Source organism: Xiphophorus couchianus, chromosome 6 (assembly GCF_001444195.1).
Source record: "Xiphophorus couchianus chromosome 6, X_couchianus-1.0, whole genome shotgun sequence".
In the NCBI taxonomy this organism is placed as follows: Eukaryota; Metazoa; Chordata; class Actinopteri; order Cyprinodontiformes; family Poeciliidae; genus Xiphophorus; species Xiphophorus couchianus.
The window spans coordinates 24517080-24541234 of NC_040233.1; the positions used below are offsets into that span (position 1 = coordinate 24517080).

Here is a 24155-nt window from a genome sequence, read left to right on the forward strand (position 1 = left end):
AAATGGAGTCAGGGAGGAGGGAAGGCGTGCGCAAACAGCGAAGAGTCACAGGCAGAGTGCAAATCGTTAAACTCACTGCAGTCATTTCTGAATATTAAGGGGCTAACAAGGTGGTGTTTAAAAAGATCAGAGACTTCATTTGAAGTTGAGAGTAACAGGCTAATGGCAAGCTATTAGGTCTTTGAGGGGTTATTTTTCGGTTCAGTGAAGATGTGTGCATACGGTGCATACTTCATAGGGTACATGCGCAGAGCCACGTCCATCCCAGGGCAGTAAGAAAGGAAGGCAGCCAGGGCCGTCTCTACAAACAGGCCGAAGATCAGGATCCTGTTCCTGTTGCACACACGTTAGGAAATGTGTTAGAAATAGAAAAGACAAGATGTACGTGGCACTAAGAACACAGCTTAAAATAAAGCAACAAGGAATTGGCATAAAATGATCTTTTTCTCTGGGATGATTATTTTTTCCTTTTTGCATAGTTAAGAAACATTTGTTTACTTATTTTCCATCTTGTATTTTTATGTCAAGCACATTTAATTATGTCAATTGCCCTGTAAATTATTCTAGTAATATTAATGTCATCATGTTTTATGATTATTACTTATGTGCATGGATTCCTTGTAAGGCAAAACTAACTTACAAGCAATTTTCTGCACAAAGTAGGAGCTTGTTTTATGTACACAATTCCTTAATATTTATGAAAAAGTATTCGATATAAGTGAAATAATCTGCTGGTGAAACAAGCCATTTTTCCCATATTATAAGTGTCTTGTTCCACTGGATTATTACCATTTCATCAAAAGGTAACTTAAAACAAGCTCCTATATTTTGCTGAAAAGTTACTTCCAAGTTAGTTTTGTCTGATTTCAAGTGTACTAAGATATTTGCGTGACAAACTAGACCAAGAAAACTTGGTAAGATTTTGTGTTTTTGCAGTGTGATATTGGTTCGATAAGTAAAACTAGGTCAATATGAACAGATGATATTGATTTCCATCTATTTCCCATTTGTGTGTCAGGAGAAGGAGGGCAGCGGATGTCCAGTTTTGGTAAAGAGATATAATATCAAAACATATTGATTATTGGCCATAGCACTGATATCAGATATCCATTTCAGCCCACATTTTCATATCGTTACATCCCTACCAAAAATAAAAAAAAGACTACACAATGAAATGACTACACAATGAAAACCAACATCCGGATCAGTAAGATTTCCAAAAATCAATACTTTCCATTCATGTAAACATTTGTGGTTCACATGCTCTGCTTCTTTTGTCACAATAAAACCAATTACAGTTCTGATGATTACTTACTTCATGCCTTGCTGAAAGAGTGAATTCCTCCTGGTCTTGCAGATGATCAGATCAGCCCACTGAACAACCACAATGCTGGAAAAGAAAGCTGTGTGGCAGGTGAATTCAATGATCTTCCTCTGTTCATACGTCTGCAAAGTTGGAAAAGCAGGTTTTATTTGCTTTTATATGAAAATCCCAATATTCATAAAGCCATGCTGGCGACTATGTGCTCTCGCCCCTTACCCACTGCTGCCCATAGCTGTCCTCCAGGTCATTGAATTCACGGTCATCCCAGTTGATGCGGATGCCCAGCAGGTCTTTTGGGAGGAAGCCGTTTTCAGCCAAGATCACAAAGTAGGTGAAAAATCCGGCCAGAGCCTGCATCATACCTAGAGGGAAGAATAACCACTTCTTAATAAGGAACCAACACTAATAGATATATATTTTAGTTACAACTTGCTAAAACTATAGTTGTTTGTTTTTTTTTACCAGTATTTCATTTTCTCGGTACATATGATAATTTTGCAAATGTAAATCTGTGTTTAATGCCCCTTTACAGCAACAGATAGACTGTAATTTAAAGAAAATAGAGACAAATGTCATGTCATGTTAGCATAGAAAATTCATTTATTGTCCATTAGTTGCTCCAAACACAATTCATCCTGATTAATATGGTTGTCTCCAGGTTTCTCACAAGTCTGTCAGAAATTAAAATCATTTATTTCTATTCACAATTTATATTCTGTCAGGTTGTATTGACCTGTATGGAAAAGCCTGGAGGAGATTTGTGGAAATGTCTTCTGCACTGTTTGTACAATGGTTGTTGTTCTGCTGTGGCTTAAAGGTGCCAACTGATTAAAGTTATTTTTTAACTGCTGGTCAAGTGCACTTACAGCAGCTGGTATATTTACAAAGAACATATGAACAGTCCAGTATTCAAACATTTTGTCACATTGGAATCGAAATCTTCAGTATCTTTTATTAGGATTTTATGTGATAAACCAACAAAAACTTCTTAATTGTGTCGTGAAGTAGAATGACACATGATTACCACATTTTTGCAAGTAAAAATCTAAAAAATGTGGTGTGTGTTTGCATGTAGCCCCCTCAGGCAATGCTAAGGGGGCCTACAAAACCCATTTTAAATTGCAATAGCCTTTTTGGGATATTCCTCGACCAGCTTTCTACATTTAGAGTCTTTTCCCACGTTCCTCTTTGCTAAATAGCTCAAGCTTTGGCAGAAGGGAGAATGTCTGTGAACGTTAAATTCCAAGTCCTGTCAAAAGTTCTCAACTAGATCTGTTCTAGGCCAGTGGTTCCCAAATCTGACAATAAAAGCTCACAGATTGTGCAATGGCCACATTTTCATGCACTGAGTTTACTTCTCACTGCGTGAGAAGATTTATGCTTACAGTCCTGCTGTGATCATGTATACAATAAATATTTCAGTTAATGACTCAAACTGATTAAATGCTGCTGATTTGGTTAAATACTTTCAAACCTGGAACAACAGGAGGCTGGAGGTGTGAGCTCCTCAGTTATGCTGCAGAGCTAAATTCAAGACCCATTTCAATTTATCTTCCACAGTTGTTTCACATTTCTGTTTCCATCTCACATTTCTGTACTTTGACTCACAAATAAAGGAGTCAAAAATATATAGCATGCGAAATTTGGAAGAAGCTGAGTCCCTGGAAAAGGGGTGTTGGAACAAGCAGTGTAGGAAAATCCAGCATTTAATGTGAATACATTTATTCAGCTGAGAACAAACGTCTAATGGTAAGAAATAAATTATTCTCACAAAAACACCAATGTTATTATAATTGCCACCTCAACTAAATGTGATCAATGAATCACATTTAGAATCACAAATAAATCAATTAATTTATTTGAAAATAATATTTTTAATTGGTAATCCACTGTGTTCTGTTTCCTTGTGATGTAAATAAAATATGACAGAGGATTATTTTTATTAGCCACTTCTTAAAATGGAGCAGACAATCCAGAAGGTTCTGGAATGAAGCAAATGATGAATTTGTCCACATGACAACTGTTAGGTACGGTAAAGGTCTTATGATGCTGTGGGCTTGTTTCTCTAGTAAACATCCTTTGGAAGTTTGTCAAAATCATGACATCTCTGAAGGACATTTCAAATAAAAATTTGTTGGTCTCGACCATAAACTGAAATGGATAATCATTGGTTTCCAAAGCAGGATAATTATCCAAACACCTGGACAAGTCAATTTAAACAACCGTCTTCCATAACCACCTCAGTTTTCCAGATCTAAATCATGTAGAAAACCTGAATCATGCAAGAGCCTTCCCTCTATGTAGCACAAATTTGTGACATTTTATAGAAAACTACGAGGTTTCCCTTTTGTATGTCATTGACTATTAGCTGTCATACGCTTGATTTTATTTGAAATTATATTTCTTAACACTTGTTTTTCCCCATCAGAATTAATGTACATATATTACAGATTGACTATTTCAATTTTTCAGTTTGAGATTAAGCTACTTAGGCTTTTTCTACCAAGGTTGCAAAGAGAACAGATGAAATAATAATAAAATAACATGTTATTTTATTATAAATGATACCAACAAAACTAGTTATCTGGGGAGACAGGACTCTGGTGTTGACTCTTTGTTGACTAAGCTGGAATTCAATAATACGAGTATCAGGTCTTTATATCATAATGTTTTTATGTAGCTCACATTGTCTGACAGAGACAAAAGTGACATCAAACACTAAAAAAAGGCTGTGTAAAGTTTTAAGAATCCCTACTTCCAAAAGCTGCTTTATCACTGTCAAATCCATATTGAGCCATTAATCACTCCAGACAATCATGTAAATCATTTCCCATCTGTCGTATGACAGCACAGTGTAACAACTGAGCCGGTGTTATTAAGAAGCATTTAGGAAAAGAAACATGCCAAACAAGCCCATACAAAAAGACTCAGATCTCTAAACAGTTTATATTTTCAGGTTGTAATGGTTGTGAACATCTCTGTCTTCAGCCTTCTAAATGTTGCTTTTTGGGGGGAGTAATGCTGATCCAGACAGCTGACGACGGCAATATTAGGAGATAGGCTGTTATATTTTCATGCCTTGACATCTTATTTCAGAGACTCCTATGAACCTAACTGACTGGCTGTCTGACAGAGAGCTGAGATGATGGTTATTAATCTGTGTTCGATATGTGGGTAAATAACTCCCTACATAAGGGTTGTTTCTGAAAAGCAAGATGCAGTTGCTTTTAATATTTCCTTCTTTTTGTGAGCTGCATCTTGACAGCTTCAGCAACTGGCTGCCTTGCTGTGTCAGTGACAGATTTGTTTTAAAAAGAGAAAATATATCATTTTCCAAACTTTGCTAGATTAATGGTGCAACACTGCTAATAATGGCACAGTTGTTAGAACTGTGGCCATTCAGCAAAAAGGTCATTGATCCCTGCTGGAGACAGTAAATAAGCAATAGATGGATAGTCAATAATTGTAAGACATTCTGAACTGTCTCCATACAAGGTGTTAAACAATTCTGCATACACATTTAATCACCTGTTAAGTCAAGCTGACACAGATTTCAGATGCAAAATTCTGCCACATGTGTACTGCACAGGCATACACACATGTAAGTTGCACACTTAAATATTGCAGCAATAACCCAATAATAACATTACTTCCTTACTCTGGCACTATGTTTTCTAGAGACTTCACTCATGTTGGTATGCTGGATGCTTGAAAAGTGAATGGACACTGAAGACATTTGGCTGGTAATCATGTCACAAGTTACAGAAGCTCATAGAGCAGATGTCTGCGACCTTTATAGTCCAAAGAATGACAACTTCTCATTTTTGATGGATATCAACTTTAAAAACTTGGTTTCATATTTGAAAAGTCAACATTTTAGTTCTATTAAAAATACCAACATAAGACGTTTGCGAACATAAGACAGATTCGTTGTCTTCCAAAGGATGTTGATATTTGTAGAAATTTTGTAAAAAAAAAAATAAAATAAATAGAAGCACATAGTTTGAAAGTTAATAAAAGTTACATGTTTTGGCAAATTCAAAACCTTTATGTTGTTGTTATTGTAAATATATTTGAGTTTGTTGATTTTTTTTAGTCATCTCAGTCAAAGTTATAAAGAGCCATTGTGAAGTATCCAAAAAGCAACTTGCAGGTTGAAGACCCCTGCCACAGAGCATTAAAACGTAGATAGTCAGGTAATCCCTTAGCAATTAAAAGAAACAATTAAAAAAGATGGTAACGTTATGTTACGTAGCAGCGTCGTCAGTCAAAATGTTAACAAATATCATAAACTCCAAATATCGATCCCAAATACAGTATTCAGTACAAGTGCATCAATAAAGAGACTCATTTCTAAGACACAACTAGACTATTTGAACCACAAACATCTCTTCTTTTCTTCATTTTCAGACCCATGAAATGTGTCTTTTCAAAAGACCTGACTCCTGGATTTGATTGGTTGTTTCTAGTAAGTACTGGGAGCACTGGGAGAAGGCAGAAGAGCTTGATTTTTATCACAGACTATCTGTCTCACATCATACTATCACTACATAGTGACAACAAATGTGTTATAAAAGTTGCATATTGCAGCTATAAATGTGCTACATAAATAAATTGGATTTGATTTGGTAGATTTTGATAATGTTCATTTTGTTAATTCTGCTTATGTACTTGTTAAATGTCACCTTTCGGGTCGCCTCTTCAGTTAAACATTTAAATTCGCCTGTCCTCCAGTTACATAGGTCTTTAATAAATGTGATCTGCCGTGTCTTGCAAACCTTTCCACCTTCATTTTACGGGAATTAATGCCCAGAATTGATGCTCGTTGTCGGCTGTTCTGAGCTCATTCAGTTTTAAGTGAAGCCCTGTCATATTTTTGCCCTATTTAACAGCGTATGAAATTGGGCCAGCCTTTGATCCTTCACAATTCCCAAACCAAATAAAACCAGAGATAAGAAGCACGTGTTCAAGAGAGGCGCCAACCAGTAAAACATGACCAAGATTAAGTTGTGCTAATAGCTGCACTTGCCTCTCTCAATTTGCTGTAAATGTCACAAGAATTACAAGAAAACCAAGGAAACGTCTGCTCACCTCTGGTTCTATTTCTGTAACTGCGCCTACCTAAACATTTACAGGTGCCAGAATTTATGATAAATGTCAGTATTTAAGTTTTTATGACAGAAATGTTTATTATCTCTATAAAGTCAATACAAGAGGCCTGTCACAGTGATTTAGGTTTAAGATCTGCTGGTGAGAAGGCTTATAGATTTGGGAGAACAGACCTATCTGTCCGTACGCCATGCTGATGAGGCGTTCATTGACCAGCTTGTCTGTTTTCGGATTTCTTGGTTGGCGCTTCATAATGTCACTTTCAGCCGACTCATAAGCTAAGGAGATAGCAGGAACCTGCAGGAACAAGGGAGAAAAGAGCTTACTTTACATCAGAACAATAAACATGCAGGGATTTGTTTTTGCTGCATCCTTAAAAAGGCAGGTTGGACCAGACTTATTGCTGATATAATCATGCAATCACTGTGCAGTGGGAGAGAAAGAGAAAGGGCAAAAGTAGAGGAAAGAGAAAGCAACGACAATTACAGAGGGATATGTGGATGAGATGAATTTCGGGACATTCATAAAACAAAAGGGTTAAAAGGTTCCTGTAATAAAGATCTCATATTGGCTGGGTTTACTAGGTGAGCAACAGAGCAATATGTTTGACTTAGGGAAGGAAATCTCCAGGATTTAGATGGGATTTGAGGTGGGGACTTGGCACTGCTTGAAACTGAGCACACGTCCTGTGTTGTCTGCAAATCCAGTTTGTTTTGGTGTTGCTCTCCTCTGACCTGCAGCAGTGGAGGAAGCTGGAACAAAATGTCTGACAAATATTTTTCTATCTTGTTTTGAAAGTGCACATGAAATGATGTTCAAATGTCTTCAAATGTCTCATACGGCGTCCCTAAGCATGACGATAAACATCCTGATTAAGCCGCTGCTTCCCTTGCTTGCTAAAAATAATCAGAGCAGACTCCATGTGCTGGTCGCCGCTGTAAAATCTCTGCAGAGTCCTTGAGCCTGTAGCCAGGAGTTGCTCTAAGCAGTAAACAAGCTGTTAACACTATTACTGGCAGACATGGGAAATCAGTAAATTTAACTGTGCACTTCAGCATGAACACTTTTTCAACTCTTCTGCGTGAAGATGTTCTTTTTTCATGTTGGTTCAAAATATCCAGATGTTCATTCCCATTACTTAGAGATGTCAATGTAAATGGTTTTTTTAAAATATAATAATACTGATCATACAGTATAAACAGTATCCATTATCCCATGCCTAAAGGAAAATCAGAGCAATCGGAAGACAGCAAACTTTGCAAAACAATTCATATCTCTTGGACCTTTTCTCATTTTGTCACATCATAATGGGAAATTTCAATATATGTCTCATTAGGGTTTTATGTACACAAAGTAGCACACAATTGTGAATTACACAGAACACAGCTTTTATCTTTTACAAGTAAAAATCAAAAATAAATTGGCCAATTACTCATCCCCTTTATTCTGTTACTCCTTAATAAAATCCAGTGAGCCGATTACTTCCAGAAAACATCTGGTAGGAAAATGGAGATCACTTGCATGTAATTCGATTTAATTTCCCTTTTGGATAAATGCAGTAATTATGAACTGAATTAATTCAGATTTTCTATTAAAACGAGGACATTAAGGAACAAAGAGCTTCCAAACAAGTCAGGGATAACCCTTGCTAGATTGTGAAACAAATAAACTAACAAAATGGTTTAGGTCAATGCAATGCTGGAGTTATAATCAAAAAAAAAAAAACTACAGCTGTAACTACAGCAATACGTGACTCAACTAACTACACCTTTTCTTTATTTGCAAACAAAATTTTGTAAAATCATGTATCCTTCTCCTACTTCAGGATTATGCTCCACATTGTGTTTATCTATTATATCAAATCTAAACAATAATGAAAACACATGGCCAGCAGGTATAGATGACGATGGAGGGAGACACTTTTTAGAAATGTGACAAAATATGAAAAAGTTTTAAGAAATATGGATAATTTTCCAAGACATGAAAGCTTGTCTTCAGTTTCCAGTACGAAATTATAAAACATCTACCTACTGACATTTAACTCCAGGCTTGTAGGATGTACCATTTTCTACTGCCTACTGGTGTTTTGATGATTGACAAAATGCAAAAATTAAAGTAATGAGCACAAAAGTCCCTCTGAATTTTTCATTCTGTGATTCCTTTCTTTCTGTAATGATGGATTACGCCCCTCAGGCAAGCAGCATGCCAGCAACTCTTTTTGTTGCAACTGGAAATACAAAGCAGAGACTGGCATCTGGAAATGGGAGGCATGTGAAATGTAAATCTGCATGTGAGTGTCGCCTTTGTTCTGCTCCAACAAATGGACGTCGGCAAAAAGCCAAAAGCAAATTTCCTCCACTGATAGAAAGAGCAAATTAAACCAAACAGTTGCTCTTTTTTTTACCTCCAGGCTCTCATATTTGACACTAGTAACGCAATTTCTCTTAATGTCACCTTTACCTTGCCCGTAGCTATGCAACATGCTTACAATTAGCACCCTTTCAATGAGGAGAACTACTAAAATTTACCAAAAATTGCAGGATAATTTAGTAAAAAGAGATAAATATGAAACATTATACTGGTTGTAATTATGGATTCGAGCAATAAAATTACAATAAAGTCACAGTGAATAAAAAAAAAGATTTAAAAACACTACAAAGGCATAACTAGAGAAAAAATTAAACGTGTAAAACTTTCAGATTTAAACACCAGAGGAAAAAAAAATATTACTGGCATCACTGCACAAGAATTTTTTTCCTTTGTTGCACTGCTCACCATGTCAGTGCCCAGGTCGATGCAGAGGATGGTGACAGTTCCCAGAGGAAGAGGAACACTGGCGATGATGAAGAGGAGGAAGGGCGAGATCTCTGGGATGTTGCTGGTTAATGTGTAAGCAATGGACTTCTTCAAGTTATCAAAGATGAGACGACCTGTGCGCAAACAGAGGGAGAAAGGGTTTTTTTCATCCAGAAATTAGTTTTTTTTTTTTAAAAAAAAACAATGTTTTGATGTGTTAATATTAATAATGAAAATTCTTATGGGAATTCATGAAAGAAACATTGGTTCTCCAAACTTTACACATCCATGTTAAAATACCAGTTTTTTGTGACAAAACTATTATAAAGCTTTTCTACCTTCACATGTCCTGCACAATTCAATAGAAAAATAAACAAATCTGTTTTCATATAAATGAAAAAGAGGACCAATCTGGTTGCATACTGTATGCTTTTCTCAACTTGACAACTTCCATCAAAGATAGTGAATCTGATGCAGCTGAAACAAATTCACCCTTTATGCTCAGATTCTTCTTGCACCTGCATATTTGTTACAAGTTAGCAAATTATAACCCTACCCAAATGATTGAAAGAATCTCACAGTAGAAATGTATTAATCATAAAAGGAGTGCAGATGAGACATTAAGGGACATAATAAAGACATCCAACGTTGATTAGAAATAGGATGAAATGGCATCTTCCTACTTTTAAGACTGTCATCTCAAAAACTGATGTAAAAGATGCATCAAAAACCTGGCAAATTGAAACAGGAGTTGCAGGAATTTCTGTGAGAACAATCTGCTGTATTTTCCATATCTGGACTACGGATTAGGACTAGCAAAGATTTCACATTGAGGCTGTAATAAGTTTTTGAAATGATTTATCTTTCTACATTATAAGATGTGTCTTTTTAACAACAAAATGTAGTGTATGTTCTGAGCCATCTTTCCCTAGTTTTCCTCCCCTTATTAAGGATAAAAATTCTACATACTTAACAATTCCCTTTTACTGTTTTATCAGCATAACCTCATTAGAAACAGATTTTCCTAGACCATATCAGGCAACCCAAGTTCAATTAAACGGCTGTCACCCAAGGCAAGTCTCAAGTCCCATCTCATGCCTGTCAGTGTAACTCTCAAGTGAAATCCCAGAGTGCAATGCCATGTCACATTACATCCTCTGAATACTGTTCAAATTACAGAGAACTATAAAGAGTTCTTTCTTATTCTATACTAAAAAGGTTTCTTTATTTACAACCCATCTTGAAGGATGTTTTATGTTTTCACAAAAATAAGTAAGATTTAAAAATGTCAAGCAACGACTAAAACATAATAGTTATTTAAAAAGCTCAACATTAAAACAAACAGTTGTATGTTTGCCATATTTTTTTGAGTGGAGGTTCATTTTCCGTGTCGTATTTGTTGCTGGATTCCTTTGAAAAAGCGTTTTTTAATCTGAATGAGTTTTTATAAAGGTAGAATAAAAATTTTAAAAATAAAAATACGTATATTAAATTCTTAAGTTTTGATACAATAAGACTACTTTGAGCAATTTGGGAAATCCTAAATGATGTCTTGGCTTTTCAAGCTTCTTAATTTACAACATTTAGGTTAATACAGGCACACCTGTGGATGTATTTCGAGGCAAAACCTCAAATGCACTGTTTCCCATGGTGATATCATTAACAAAAGAATCGGGCAAAAAATCAAAACCTACAAGTCTGATTCATAATTGGGTCTAATTTTGTGTTAAACTTCTCAGTAAGCTTTTCCTTGATCTTCGTGGTGTGTTGCTTCATCTTTATGGTGTTGTTTGTTCCCTAATATTCTCTAATAAACTTCTGATGCTCTTACAGAACAATAAGTGAATTTAAACATCGGTGAACAATTAAGTCTCTTGTTGTGGCAGATATCCATTTATAGTAATTCAGGTTCTGCTGGAGGTTTCTTCCTATTAAAGGGAAGTTTTTCTCTCCACTGTTGCTACATGCATGCTTGATTTGAGGGACACCGGTAGAGTCAACGAGATAACGCAAGTGATTTTCTGCTGTTCTCGTCCAGCAGGAGTAAATGATGCAAATCAATGACTTGATGCAATCTGCTTTGATAGAAACTTAGATAGAAACTAATTTTAATAATTAACTGAGTTTAATGTATTTCTTGATATGTAGGATTAATTGAAATGTATGTGTGACTGAATTGAAATAATTTTTTTTTCAAGAAGACTCAAGACAACATTTGTTGTGAATTGGTGCTGTATACACACACTGCGCTGAATTTAATATAATTGGTTTCATTGGATGATTTTTCAGGGCATTAGGTTAAAGGGAGCTAAATATAAACTCCTTCTTCTTTTCTTTTTTGTACAAACATATGTTTCTCTTCTAAATTATAAGTCTCCACAATGTTTTCCTGGTCTGTCACATAAACTGCCAACAAAATACATTTACGTTTGTAGTAGTAACATGAAACAATGAAATATGAATATTAAAGATATGGATAGCTGTACCATTCACTGTGTGTGCAGCCTCAATGTGTAAAGTTTATTGTTCAGCATAGTCAGACTCTAATCCTCCAATTTTTGATGTTTTTGGTCCAGCAAACTTGATTCAAAGGGTTTATATTACTTGTTCAGCAGGCCATCAAATTCTGCAGAGTCCTGCTGATGACCTAATTTCTAAGTTAAGTGTGTTAAAGTACAAACACATTTAAAAGTTGGAGGACACTCACTCGCAAGGCCAAGAGTTTAAACATTGAATATATACTGCAAATTCTATTGGAAATCATCTTAGAAATCAGGATAATTTCCATCCACAAAACCTTTTATAGTTGGCAAAAAATGATCTCATGTCGCATGGCTCTTTCTTTGAAGTTGTTTTCTGCCTGACTTTTCTTTTGTCCGCCATCTTTGTTTTTTTTTTGTTTGTTTTGTTTTTGTATTCTTTCATGGTCTCTCCACCTCGCACTCACCCTCCTCCACTCCGGTAACGATGGAGGCAAAGTTGTCATCCAGCAGGATCATGTCAGCTGCCTGCTTGGACACATCAGAACCGGCAATCCCCATGGCAATGCCGATGTCTGCCTTCTTCAAAGCCGGTGAGTCGTTCACTCCATCCCCCGTCACAGCCACGATGGCCCCCTGTGCCCATAAGAAAAAAAGAAAGTTTTTCCCCCCTCCCATCACCATCTGTACTGCCCTTCCCCCTCTGTCTTAATAATGTCTTTTCACAGCAGCTCTGGGGAGATTAATAAAAAAAATTTAAATTGAGTAGCAATCATTCAGTCACATGGTGCCAGAATGAGTGAGTCGGGGTGAATTGTTGCATGACCTCAATACATGAGTGCAATACAAAGATCTAATATTCTTTTTGAGCATAAAAGCAGAGTTTTGACTGGGAGTTTAAGATACTGGCAATAATAAACGTTACAGAGACACACTTGTTTTTAAGCCATATGCTCACAAACAAGCCCTTGTTGCAGGAACTCTCACATACATGCACAGGCACGCACAAAACCGCGCATTCATCCATTGAACCACCTGCACAAACAAAAAGCTCAAGAACACTCAAATGAACACACATAGAAAGCAGTAAATGGCAGGGACACACAAATACTCTCACTTACACACACCTTTATTCAAGCACAGCGCCACACTTAAACGTGAACAGGAACATTCGTGCACCCATTCTGGGTTTATCACAAGACACACATGCTTGCATTCAGCCACATGAACCAGCTTACTAAATTCCCGATGAATGCTTCCTAAAAAAGAGCCGACCACACGTTCACACACACTTCTGACCCACTGACCTGTCTCTGGCAGCCCTCCACGATGATGAGCTTCTGCTGAGGAGAGGTGCGGGCGAAAACAATCTCAGTGTGGTTCCTTAGCAGGTCGTCCAGATACTCTGAGCTCATGTCCTTTAAGTCTGAGCCGTGCACCACACAAGCCTTGGCATCCCTGTGAATAGCATACACATGAATAAAAACACCATGGAGTCACGATACCAAGCTAGGAAGGGGGTAATCTGACATTTTCTTGCCTGGCTATTGAATGTGTCAACTAACACACAATGTCTGCAGGATTTTCTCTGAATAGGTAGAATTTAAAGGGTGGTTTTAAGTAAAATAGACTGTTTTTGGTTTTACATCATGTTATAATGTTATTCAGTCATCAAAAACATATCTGGAGTGTTGTCTTGATTCTTTCATAGATGCTTGAGAAATCCTTTAATCTCCCATGGCAACCATTTGGGTGTGTAAAACACTTGGGAGAATCTAGCACTGATTCTCCCACTCAGCTCCTCCAGACTAGCAGCAGCAATTAGCAAACACCTGGCAGAACTGTGTGTATGTGGAGCATGTTACATGAACTATTTCTCAGTCCAACACTCTGACGTTGTAAACACTAAATAGAGGAATGTTGATATGAAGGCAGATTGTTGGAAAAGCAGGGAATTCTTAAAGAGACAGAAGCCGAATTTCAAGGCATTAAATTACAAAGTCAAGTTTCTCTTTAGCCATGTTCCATTTCTAAAACATTTTTGTAACAACTGTACTAACAATATTTGACTGGGCTGTAAAATTTTACTATGTGGGTGGAAAACACATAATACTTCTCCTTAAAGCATTTAGTCATTTCAAAAGCAGAATGCCTGCATCACAGCAAGAACTTAGTGTTCATTTCCTGGCTGATGAAGGGATCAAAAAGAATTACAATTAACATGCTTAACACTATACACCACTCTACATACAGTAAACATTTTTAATAAGGTAAAAACTTAATTACAGATTTGATCATCAGTTTCATTATTTGAAATATTTTCTGTAATGTCTTAGTGTAGATGTGTGTGTGTGTGTTCAGTTTATATCCCAGACCTGACAAAAACATGTAGAAGTTTCTCTCCCACATAAATCAAAAAGATTCCTATAGAACAAAACACCCCCATTTTCATTAACATTTCATAATTATTTAGTTTAATCCCTTCTTTGCACAAAAACCAAAGGAATAAGACAAGGAGCTCAATGTTATAATTATTTTCTTGACAGACCATATAGACCTCTCTGCAGGAGTCTTTTAATCAACTTTTATTGTCATTTTAACATTGTTTCCACATCAAATGCATGTCTGAGATTGACAAGTTTCACTTTTGTCCTCCTAATTAGTTTTTTTCTCCCACTTAAATAAACAAAAAAGATTTTTTTCTGTAGTTTCCCATTTCCAAGTCCAGCTTACCAGCTTACCAGCATCTGGAACCTTTGAGAAACTTTCCATCTGACTCTTGAATGATAATATTTGCCAGCCGTTTCTTTGAGCACACACTCCGTCCTGGACACACATCCCGGGGACAGTCCACTGCTCACATCCTGAACTGCTCAAACAATCTCACAGTGGGTTGCCCCTCGACGCTTGAGCACACAACCACAACCTGCTCTGACACACAGACACACCTGGGGTTAACCTGGCTCAGAGGGATGTTCAGTCTCTCAGCGATGTCCTCAACCGTCTCGTTGCCCTCAGAGATGATGCCCACCCCTTTGGCAATGGCCTTGGCTGTGATAGGGTGGTCCCCGGTTACCATGATGACCTGTTTAAGGACAGAAAGCCCCCCATAAATCAGGAATCTTACTGCACTGGATCATCATGTGGGTGTCATGTGTCACAGCAGCATGGTTGAGCTACATCATAACATGAAAAACATTTTACACAAATGTGCTTACACAAAAAAACAATGATGCTATTAAAAATAGTGATTAATATAATGCAAACTTTAGTGACTGTGAAACAAATCCATCAAGCAAAACAAATGGGGCTTTTGGTCATCGAACTCTGTAGAGGTCAAGATGGTAGCTTCAGAAATACTCAGTCATTATTTTGGGTTTACTCAGTGTGATTTCAGCTCTGAGGCTGTTCTCACACTCTAAGAGGAACGTGACTCCAGAAGAACAAAAGTAACATTTTAATTGGTCTAATTATTGTTTGGACTCCAGTGTGATGGAAATGTTGTTGAAGAACCTGCAGTGAAAAGGAAATGTTGCAAGACTAATGAACTTTTACCCCAAATGTTGAGTTGCAATTATTCCTGCATAACAAAAACAGTTTTCTACATACCAAACTTACTTAAGAATTACTTTAATTTTGCTCATAATATCTGGAAAGTAAATGAATCACATCTGCATATTTATGGCATGTAAACATATAGAAGAACCAAGAACAAACACAGGACTAAACATATTTTTAAAAAGCCTCAGCCAGAACAAAGCAGACATTTTGCAATAAAGGTTAAAACTCTTTTACTGAATGAACTCCAGCTATTTTCACCTTCACATTCTTTTGCCTCCAGTTAGTATTTTTTTAAGACAATTATTGTGTGTCTTTCAAAAATTCATTATCGAGAGGAAGCACGATAAGCACCTAAAATGAAATGTGTGAAATCCCTTTTCCGCATTTGTAGTTGTTGCCTTGAATTAGAACAGCTTTTTCTGCTCGTTATCCAATTTCTATCTCTGCTGGCAGTTTGTTAACCTTCCTTTGGCCGACCTTATTATTTTTCTGACAAAGCATTTCCTCTGTGTGTATTTGTCGCTGATTAAAAATGTCATTAATCTGCACTTTACCAGATGGAGATTTTTACAAACTACTTTCGTAATAAACTGATTCCTTTTCTTTATTACCTTTCATGCTTTTAATTTGTACATGAAAAAATACATATTTGGTTATTTAGTCTTTTCTAAACCTTATCTCACTCATTGCCGGTTTGTTCTCTAAAGAAGGAAAAATGGGCAAAAGCATTTTAATGCCACTGTTATGGCATGAGCTTTTTTTATACAATGTACTTTGTTTGTCCACAGGTCATCATCGATCGTGGCCCTGGAGGCGATCTCTTGTCATTTGAAGTACACGCTGTGATATGAAAAGACATTTGATGTGCAATATTCCCTTCTAAAAAGCTTGATATCTAAAGCCACAGGAAAGGGCTTCTCAGGAACAACAATGACAGCTGAAAACTGTGCAACCAATTACCTTGATGCCAGCGGAGCGGCATTTACCCACAGCGTCGGGCACAGCGGCGCGCGGCGGATCAATCATGGAGATGAGACCCAGAAAACAGAGCTGCTCTGTGGGGAAGTTTGCGTTGTCGCAGTCGAAGGTGAATCCTTGAGGAAACTGGGATGGAGACAGATTCAAGTGGCAGAATCCTGCAAGAGAAGGGGGATCAAGGAGCTGATTGCACATCATGGACTGAATTTACTGCAGCTCTTTAAGAAAAAGAAAAGTCTTCCTGTAAAAGAGAAGATTTTTATGGCTACCTTCACTCTTATTTTTTCCAGAAACGCTACCAAAATTACCAATATTAATATTGGTTTTATGATCAATAAAAATAGATATCTATCTGAAGAACCAATCCCACATTTCCTAAATTAAATTGGAAGTGAAAAAGACAGAAAAATCTTTTTTTGGCACCTTTACAATTGCTCCTGTCATTGTATAGATTAGAGTCATATGGCAAAAACTTCTTAAATAAATGTGAAAGTATGGCTCGTTGAAAGCATCATAAGTTCCAGTCTGTTCTTTGCTTATTCTAAAGGCCAATTTCCTCAGACTTTAACCAATCATGTTTCATCATCTGACCCACAGGTGGAAACCAAGCCAACCATTATGAGGAGACGCCCCTTTCCAATCTACAATGATCTCTACTTTTGAAAAGCAGGTCTTATTGGTAAAATCTAATCCTAATTTTTAACATAATTTATGGAAATTTCTTTAAGAAGCAAACAGAAAATTTATAATTTTTGCTGAGGAAGTGAAAGTTGTAAAGTTGCCCACTTGTATTAGAAATGACTATGATTAAAAAAAGCAATCTTTTCCAATTATCCATCTCATTTCTCCAAAACATCAAGACAAAACAAATTGGTTTTGATGTGAAGCCAGATCCATCCCAAACATGTAGAAAACATGTTGTTTTTGTCTTGAAACACACAACCCATGATCATCATCACCCCAGGCATTACCAAGACACAATAATTTACGATTTCCAGGGTCTTGCTCTAAAAGAGGCAATGTTCCACATTCAGCTGCAGTGACATATACTCTTACAAAATGATGATAGCACATAATTATTACCTATGGCACTTTTTAAAAAATACGCCAAGGTTTTTCTTCTGCTGTCAAGATGCTGACATTTACTGAGTCAGAGTAGAGAATATGCTGGAGACAGTTAAGGTAATGACTTTTTACCCAAAAAGGTGTCTGACATTTTACAAGAGAAAATATAATTTTACAACATTATGTTATATTTTAGACTTGAATTTGACCCAGGTTGACTTACATAACCCAATTTCTAGCTCAGGTCTTCCAACACTTCATAGTAAATCTGCGAAAAACATTTCACAAACGGATCTGGAAGGAAGTTTTATAAACGCAGGTCATTTTTGTCCTGTTTCCTGCTGCCTTTCTGTGCCAGACTGCAGTGCCATTTTCTTTGTTGCAAGGATAGCAGTCTGCACTTTTATGGGGACATTTTCTGCAAACTGCCCTGTTTACCAAGAAGATAATAAAAAGTAAGTGCTGTGTCCAACTGCTGCTCTTCTCCACCTATTACGAGACACACATCTTCTAATGCCGCAACACACACCGAGCACTCGCTCTCCCAGTCCGCCCAGCTCCAGGTAGGCATTCTGAAAGGCATCTCTCCAGTTTTCATCAAGCGCTTCCTCCTGGCCATACATCATAATGGTGCTGCACCTGCAACATTTAACAACAGACTCAGAGCCACTCCCACGTTCAGTAAAGTCCAGTTGAGAAAAATGTGTCAACTATTTTTCAGATTGCATTAAAATAGGACTGTATACCTTCAGAAATTATGATTCTGTGTTTTTCTAACATTCTAAAACACTATATTTTTATATCGAACAATTTATAATATGCAATCTTCTTTTTGTTATTATATAAGAATAAAAATGTCAGAGATATATTACCTAATGATGAAATCTTGATAATAGCTAATTATTATATTTGATTTATTAATTGTCACCAATACTTTGCTAAAAAATATCACTATTCTCAGTTGTTATTTTTAATAGAGAATTATTCACAAATAATGTAACTTGGTCAGCTGAAATATCCACATTCAATGGTACCTGGCAATGAAGAGTCCAAGAATGGACAAAATTAAGTAAATTAAAACATTAACAATTAAATGCAGCATGAAATAAATGTTTAATTAAACGTTTAGATAATTTATTCAATAGACAGTTGATTTATTAAATATGTCATTAAACTGTTAAAATTCAAACTTGTAATATCAAGTGCAGATAAATAATTAAAGTGTATTTAATTATATAATTGTTTCTGTTCCTGGAGCTTCACTATGAAATCATTCTGTCAAACTCGCCCATCAAAGTCGAAGTCACTGATCTGTTGAACTCCACTAGTTTACGCCTCAGTTTGTGAAACTTCGATCAAATGTGATTTAAATGCTTTTAATGCATCTGGACCGTGCTGGAACATATATAAACCTGCATTTTAATTATTTAATATCATATAACAAATAAACTGTCTATTAAGTAAATTATTGAAACATTTATTTATTTTATTGATGATTTGATGATGTATTTATTTACTTAATACTTGACATGCTATGAATTTGCATTTGCAAAGCAGCCAATCAAGGAATGTTAATCATTTTTCTTGCCACTGACTGGTTTTACCCTCTTTGTAAGGAAAAGACTGTTTGTGCATATTAATGCATATTAATGCATATCAATGGATATTCTGTACTTGAATTATCAAAATAAGCAGTTATAAACTGCCCCCCTCTAAAAATGGAGTATGGCATAGGGATATTTAATTAAATAGACATTGTTAAGTTAATAGTTAATTAAATACTGCTTGATTAGATTTAACGTAATTGTTAATTATTACTTTTGGCCATTTAGTCTGATCATATGTTGTTGAATAGCAAACATTAGGATAATGGTTAATAGACCATGAACAAGTTAAAATGTTATGCAAAAAAGACAGAAAAGAAAAAAAGAGACATTTTATTTAATGGTCATCTCACCACTGACTGATCAAATGTATATATGTATATATATAGGTATAATGTTTGGATAATCATTAGTTTTGTTTAAACTTTTAATTCGAATGAGTTTTAAAACACACTGTAGCATAACAATAATTCAAAGTGATATCAGATACTCATTTATGAAGATTTTTATCATTATTTTGTCTAAGATTAGTGACAGACAGCTGCTGTTTGAACCTGTACAACCTAATTTCAGCGAGTGAAACAGTCCGGCTCGGCAGCAGCCAGGCTGTAGGAGGTGGGGTGATATTTCACTTTAGTATGAGGGCATGTTGCATTTGCTGTGGATTACTTCCACCAGCAGATTAATTTACATCTGTTGCTGCTGTGACACTTTACAGCGGCCCGGATGGTGTGTGTGAGATTAAATCTGAAAAAACTGCGGCGTGTGTGCCAATGTTGATGAAGGACCGTGTCACTGTATTCAACAGAGAAGACGCCTGGCCTTGTTTTAATACGTTAAGACAACACTGCGAGTTTAAAGCTCCAGTGACTTTTATATATGAAGGTGCATTTTTTTTTTACAAGCATTGCTTTTTTTTGTTCACCTACACAAGAAATGAAAATTATCAAGTATCTGCCATGCACAACAAAATGGTAAACAAAACACTATTTCCATTACTATTAAATTATTGATCAACAAACCTGTCCAGGATTCTCTCCGGTGCTCCCTTCATCACCAGAAGATGACCAGAGGGATTGTCCTCCAGTTCATGGATGGAGAGCTTAAGGAAAGATAAGGATAGCGATGTGATATTTCAGAGAAAAAGAGCTCTAGTCAGACATCTTCCTTTTCCTTTTGGGGAGCTGGTGTCACAGTCTTCCACCTGATTTAAATGAAAGTGACATTGAGGCTGACTTGACAGAACGAACATTGAAAGTCTCCTCTGTTCACGCTGCGTCTGTTCAATCAGACTCTCACATGTGTTGTTGTGATATACCTTCCTATTACCTTTTCTCCAACAGGACCAACTGCACAGTCCCCCAGATCATTTGTATCTGAGTCACAACAGATTTTCCTCCTTCCTAACACTTCTTACCTGCAGTCTGACAACAGGTGTAATAAAGCATGCAGGAAGTCCTTGGTTTGGTAAGACATCACTGCTGTTCACACGCTGGCTCAGATCTTCTAGTGCTCTGGTTATTGGTGCAGTGACAGACACATCCACAAGCTGTAATTGCTACCATACCCTTGAGCAAAACATAAAAAAGTCATTGTGTTTACTTTATTCAATGTATTATTGACTATTTGCTACCCCGCTTGAATTCAGCATGTCACATAATTGGGTATTTGGTCAAACTTGTTCTAATCTTCGTTAAAATGAAAATTAAAAAGCTAATTTTGTTTTTAGAAGTGAATAAATGCATTATACTACAAAAAACACACAGAAAAAATCACGAGTGATTAATGTTTTTGAATAAACTGATGTCAGACAAAAGTGATTTTTTAAGATAAAACATTTGATTTCATTTCTTGTTTTATATGTCTTGAAATATAAAATTTTAAAACTACCACTGTGCATGTTTAAAGAAGCTACTCGGTTGATTACTAATAAGGTAAGTTTTTATGTTTTAATGTAAAATAAGTCCTCCCCACTTCCACAACCCTGTACTGACAAGTCTGGATAGAAAATGGAGGGATGGACTTCAAGGGAACAGAGTTTCTTTCCCATCATTTCTGCAAGTTGTGTAATTCCTGAGGGAATCGTTCACACTGAATTAAGACAATAAACTTCAGCCAGGACGGAAGTCAGCGAGGCTTTCTACCATATATAAAGACTGCAGTGGGCTCCTGTTAGAAGTAAGCAGCTAATAACCCAAGAGCTTATTAGTTATAAAACAACCCTGATGAGACGTGACTGAAAATAATCAATGAACTTTTAAGTTTGCATTGTCAGTCTGCAGCACTTTGATTTTAGCAAAGTTGCATTGCTCTTCTTATTTTTGGATAATTTTCCTTTGTGTTCATTTTCATCTGTATCTGCACTCAAAATTCGGATGAAGGGTTAAGGCCACTGAAAAAGAAAAGAAGAATTTGACTTTTTCACTCAGAATTCTGATTTCTGTCTCAAAATCTAAACTATTTTCTCAGGAATATCAGGATATCAGAAATGGACTTTTAATGTCAGAATTCTGACTTTAATTTCAATTTGACTTTTTTCTTATAATTGTCAGAAATCTGACATTTTTAACTGTCAGAATCTCAGAGATTTAAGATCAAAGTCAGAATTCCTTTTTTTTTAAAATCCTCTTCCATACAAACCCACGTTTAACTTTTTTTAAAACTTGTAAACATTTTTAAAATATTTTTGAAAATTTACATTTCAGAAATAGACCTGTGGAAGTCTTACAAATGCAAACAAATAAGTTTTGCAAAAGATGGATAAGTCTCTACATTTAATATATTTGAAAATATATAATAGTATGTGCCAGATTTAAGAAAGGAGACAATTTTATTAAAGAATTGGGGTAGGTATAGTAGAGAAGGATCTTAAATGTTCTTTTGTGTTTTAAAGTTTAGACGTTACACAAAATGACATGGATGTGTTCTCAATTTAAATACAAGGCAAAGTCCAAAGTAACAAACTTCCAACGGGATTTCCCTGCAGCACCAGCAGAAATCCTTGAATCGATGAATTGATGTTTACCTGGTACTTGTTGGTAGAGTTGAAGGGGATCTCAGCCACTTTGGGATTCCTGGCTCTCATTTCACGAACACTGCCTGAATACAGCTCGATGCATTTCAGCAGGGCTGACTCTGACGCGTCCCCCGCTGTGTCCCTCTGGGGGAACACACAGGATCACATTAGCGCAGTCACTCATATCCGCATATTAAAAAATGACTCCCGGTTTGTGTTTATGGCAAAGCGGCGAAGGAAAACTTTTTATAGTGTCTTATTTAATGGTATAAATGAGACACCTTCGAAAACTTTGCTTATTTACATTATGGTTCTCATCAATAATGCAGGCAGCGAAGCTACATCAACAACAATGATTTGGCCACAGGCTTGTTTTCAAAGCTATAGAAAAGCAATAAAAACCCAAAACCTAGTTCTGAAAATACAGACAAAACAATAAACTGACTAAAAAAGGTTCACAGATAAAAGATAATGCACGATATTTTATGTCTCTCTCAAGCTCAGTTTTTAATATTTTGGATATTAGAAAGGCTTGGACTTAATAGGGCCCGATGATGGATAAATGCTGCTTGAGTAATGAGTCAGATCATTATTACAAACAGCTGAGTTATTAAGAGTCGCGACCTGAAGGAATTGGAATCCCATCAGTTGTTCTTTTGACTCAGTCCTCCAAATGTCATGCCTCGCTAAAGTACACTCCACATTACAATCACAAACAGGTATATACAATATATATTTTATTTGGAGTTTTTTTGGTGATATACCAACATAAGTTAGTCAATAATTGTGATTTGGAAGGAAAATAATGCATGGAAATAATTTTTAATTTTTATCATTATACTTAATCTGCTAATAGTGACACAAATCTTTCATTTAGCGCTTTAGCTAATTGTGAAAACGTTTAGGACAATTGGCTTCCCATAAATTCATCTTTTAAAAAAATAATTTAGAACAGGCTAATTTACTTGCCTGTTTTGTAATTTTTCAGGTAAAAAAAGTTTAATGTCCATGTAGAAGTCTTGATTTTCAACTGTTTCATTCTCTTATTTTGAAGTGCGTAAAGACTGTTTACGCAGCAGTTCCATTTTTTCTCCTTACATTCTCTCTCCCCCCCCCCCCCAATAACTTTATTTCAAGCAAAAACATACAGGAATGAAATAAGAGGCAAGCAGAAGTCCCAAGCAACCGTAGAGTGTTTTATTTCCATGAGGCTAAAATTAATCTGAGTAACATCGTTACTTCTGCGCATCTAAAGCTGACCTACAAAAATTTATTTTTTAAGAAAGTGTTATAAATGTTATCTACTTGCACCAACATCCCCGCAGTGAGTACCACAAACACAAATGTCAAGACATACTATTTCACAAAACACCTAATGGATTCATTTTGCTTTTATTTTTTGTGCATTTTGAAGGTTGAATTAGAGTTTTGTCACCAATTTTTAACTAACCCTCTTTTGATAAACCACTCATATCGGCTTTTATGAAAATTCCAGGAGGATAACAACAATCCTTGATGCTGGATTATTAAAATCAGTGCAAAAGTGATGACCTGACACCCAAAAACCCAGGAGGGAGTTCGAGGGGGACAAGAAATTTCTCTTTGTTTCTGTTTATTCATTCATGAACAGCCGTGAAACAAGGACGAGCGCTCCGCGAGATTTGTCCTTGTTTGTGCCTTTTCATGAATGAATAAATAGATCAAGGGAAATTCCATTTCTCTGTCTTCACAAGTGCAGATGGGGACTTGTTTTAGTAATGGTGCCGGCGCCTGCACTGCTGTGTTTGACTGCTGTCAGGAGACACATCTGTTATTCTGCGCCGGGAGGAAGCCGGGCACCACGAGGGACAGACAGGCTTCAGCAGAGGCGTTTGTCCTCACACAGAAGAAGTTGTAATCCAATAACTGTGAGCCACACTGAGAATTTCTTCAGGTCAATGAAGCACAGGCTGGAGGAAAGCGGCTGCTAGAACACTGGGATAATATTGACTTACCTACTCAGCAGTGTGTGTTTTTTTTGTCAGTGTGGGTGAGTTATTTCTCAGGGTGTACTGCATGATTCTCTATGTGTGTGTTTACACGTGAGGTTAAGCGTGTAAGTGTGAATTGCAACTTTTGTTAGGTGGAACTATTTTTCTTACTGTTGGTCTGTCAAGCAAAGCACTTTCCAAACTAACATGCATATTTATGTTTTTCTCTCAGTATCTCCTATGTATAATTTT

At 36.3% G+C, this 24155-nt stretch overlaps 1 protein-coding gene across 1 annotated transcript in view; it reads right to left on the bottom strand.

The window, feature by feature from the left end:
• atp1a2a (ATPase Na+/K+ transporting subunit alpha 2a) overlaps positions 1–24155 on the bottom strand; it is a 58761-nt gene that overhangs the window by 6015 nt on the left and 28591 nt on the right. The window contains exons 11-22 of the mRNA XM_028019424.1: positions 21943–22077; positions 19940–20019; positions 17843–17952; positions 16231–16406; positions 14658–14794; positions 13017–13167; positions 12177–12345; positions 9209–9363; positions 6607–6730; positions 1541–1686; positions 1316–1446; positions 232–333 (exon numbers count right to left, since the gene is read on the bottom strand). Of these exons, the coding sequence (XP_027875225.1) occupies positions 232–333; positions 1316–1446; positions 1541–1686; positions 6607–6730; positions 9209–9363; positions 12177–12345; positions 13017–13167; positions 14658–14794; positions 16231–16406; positions 17843–17952; positions 19940–20019; positions 21943–22077 (1616 nt within the window). The remainder of the gene's footprint in view (positions 1–231; positions 334–1315; positions 1447–1540; positions 1687–6606; positions 6731–9208; positions 9364–12176; positions 12346–13016; positions 13168–14657; positions 14795–16230; positions 16407–17842; positions 17953–19939; positions 20020–21942; positions 22078–24155) is intronic.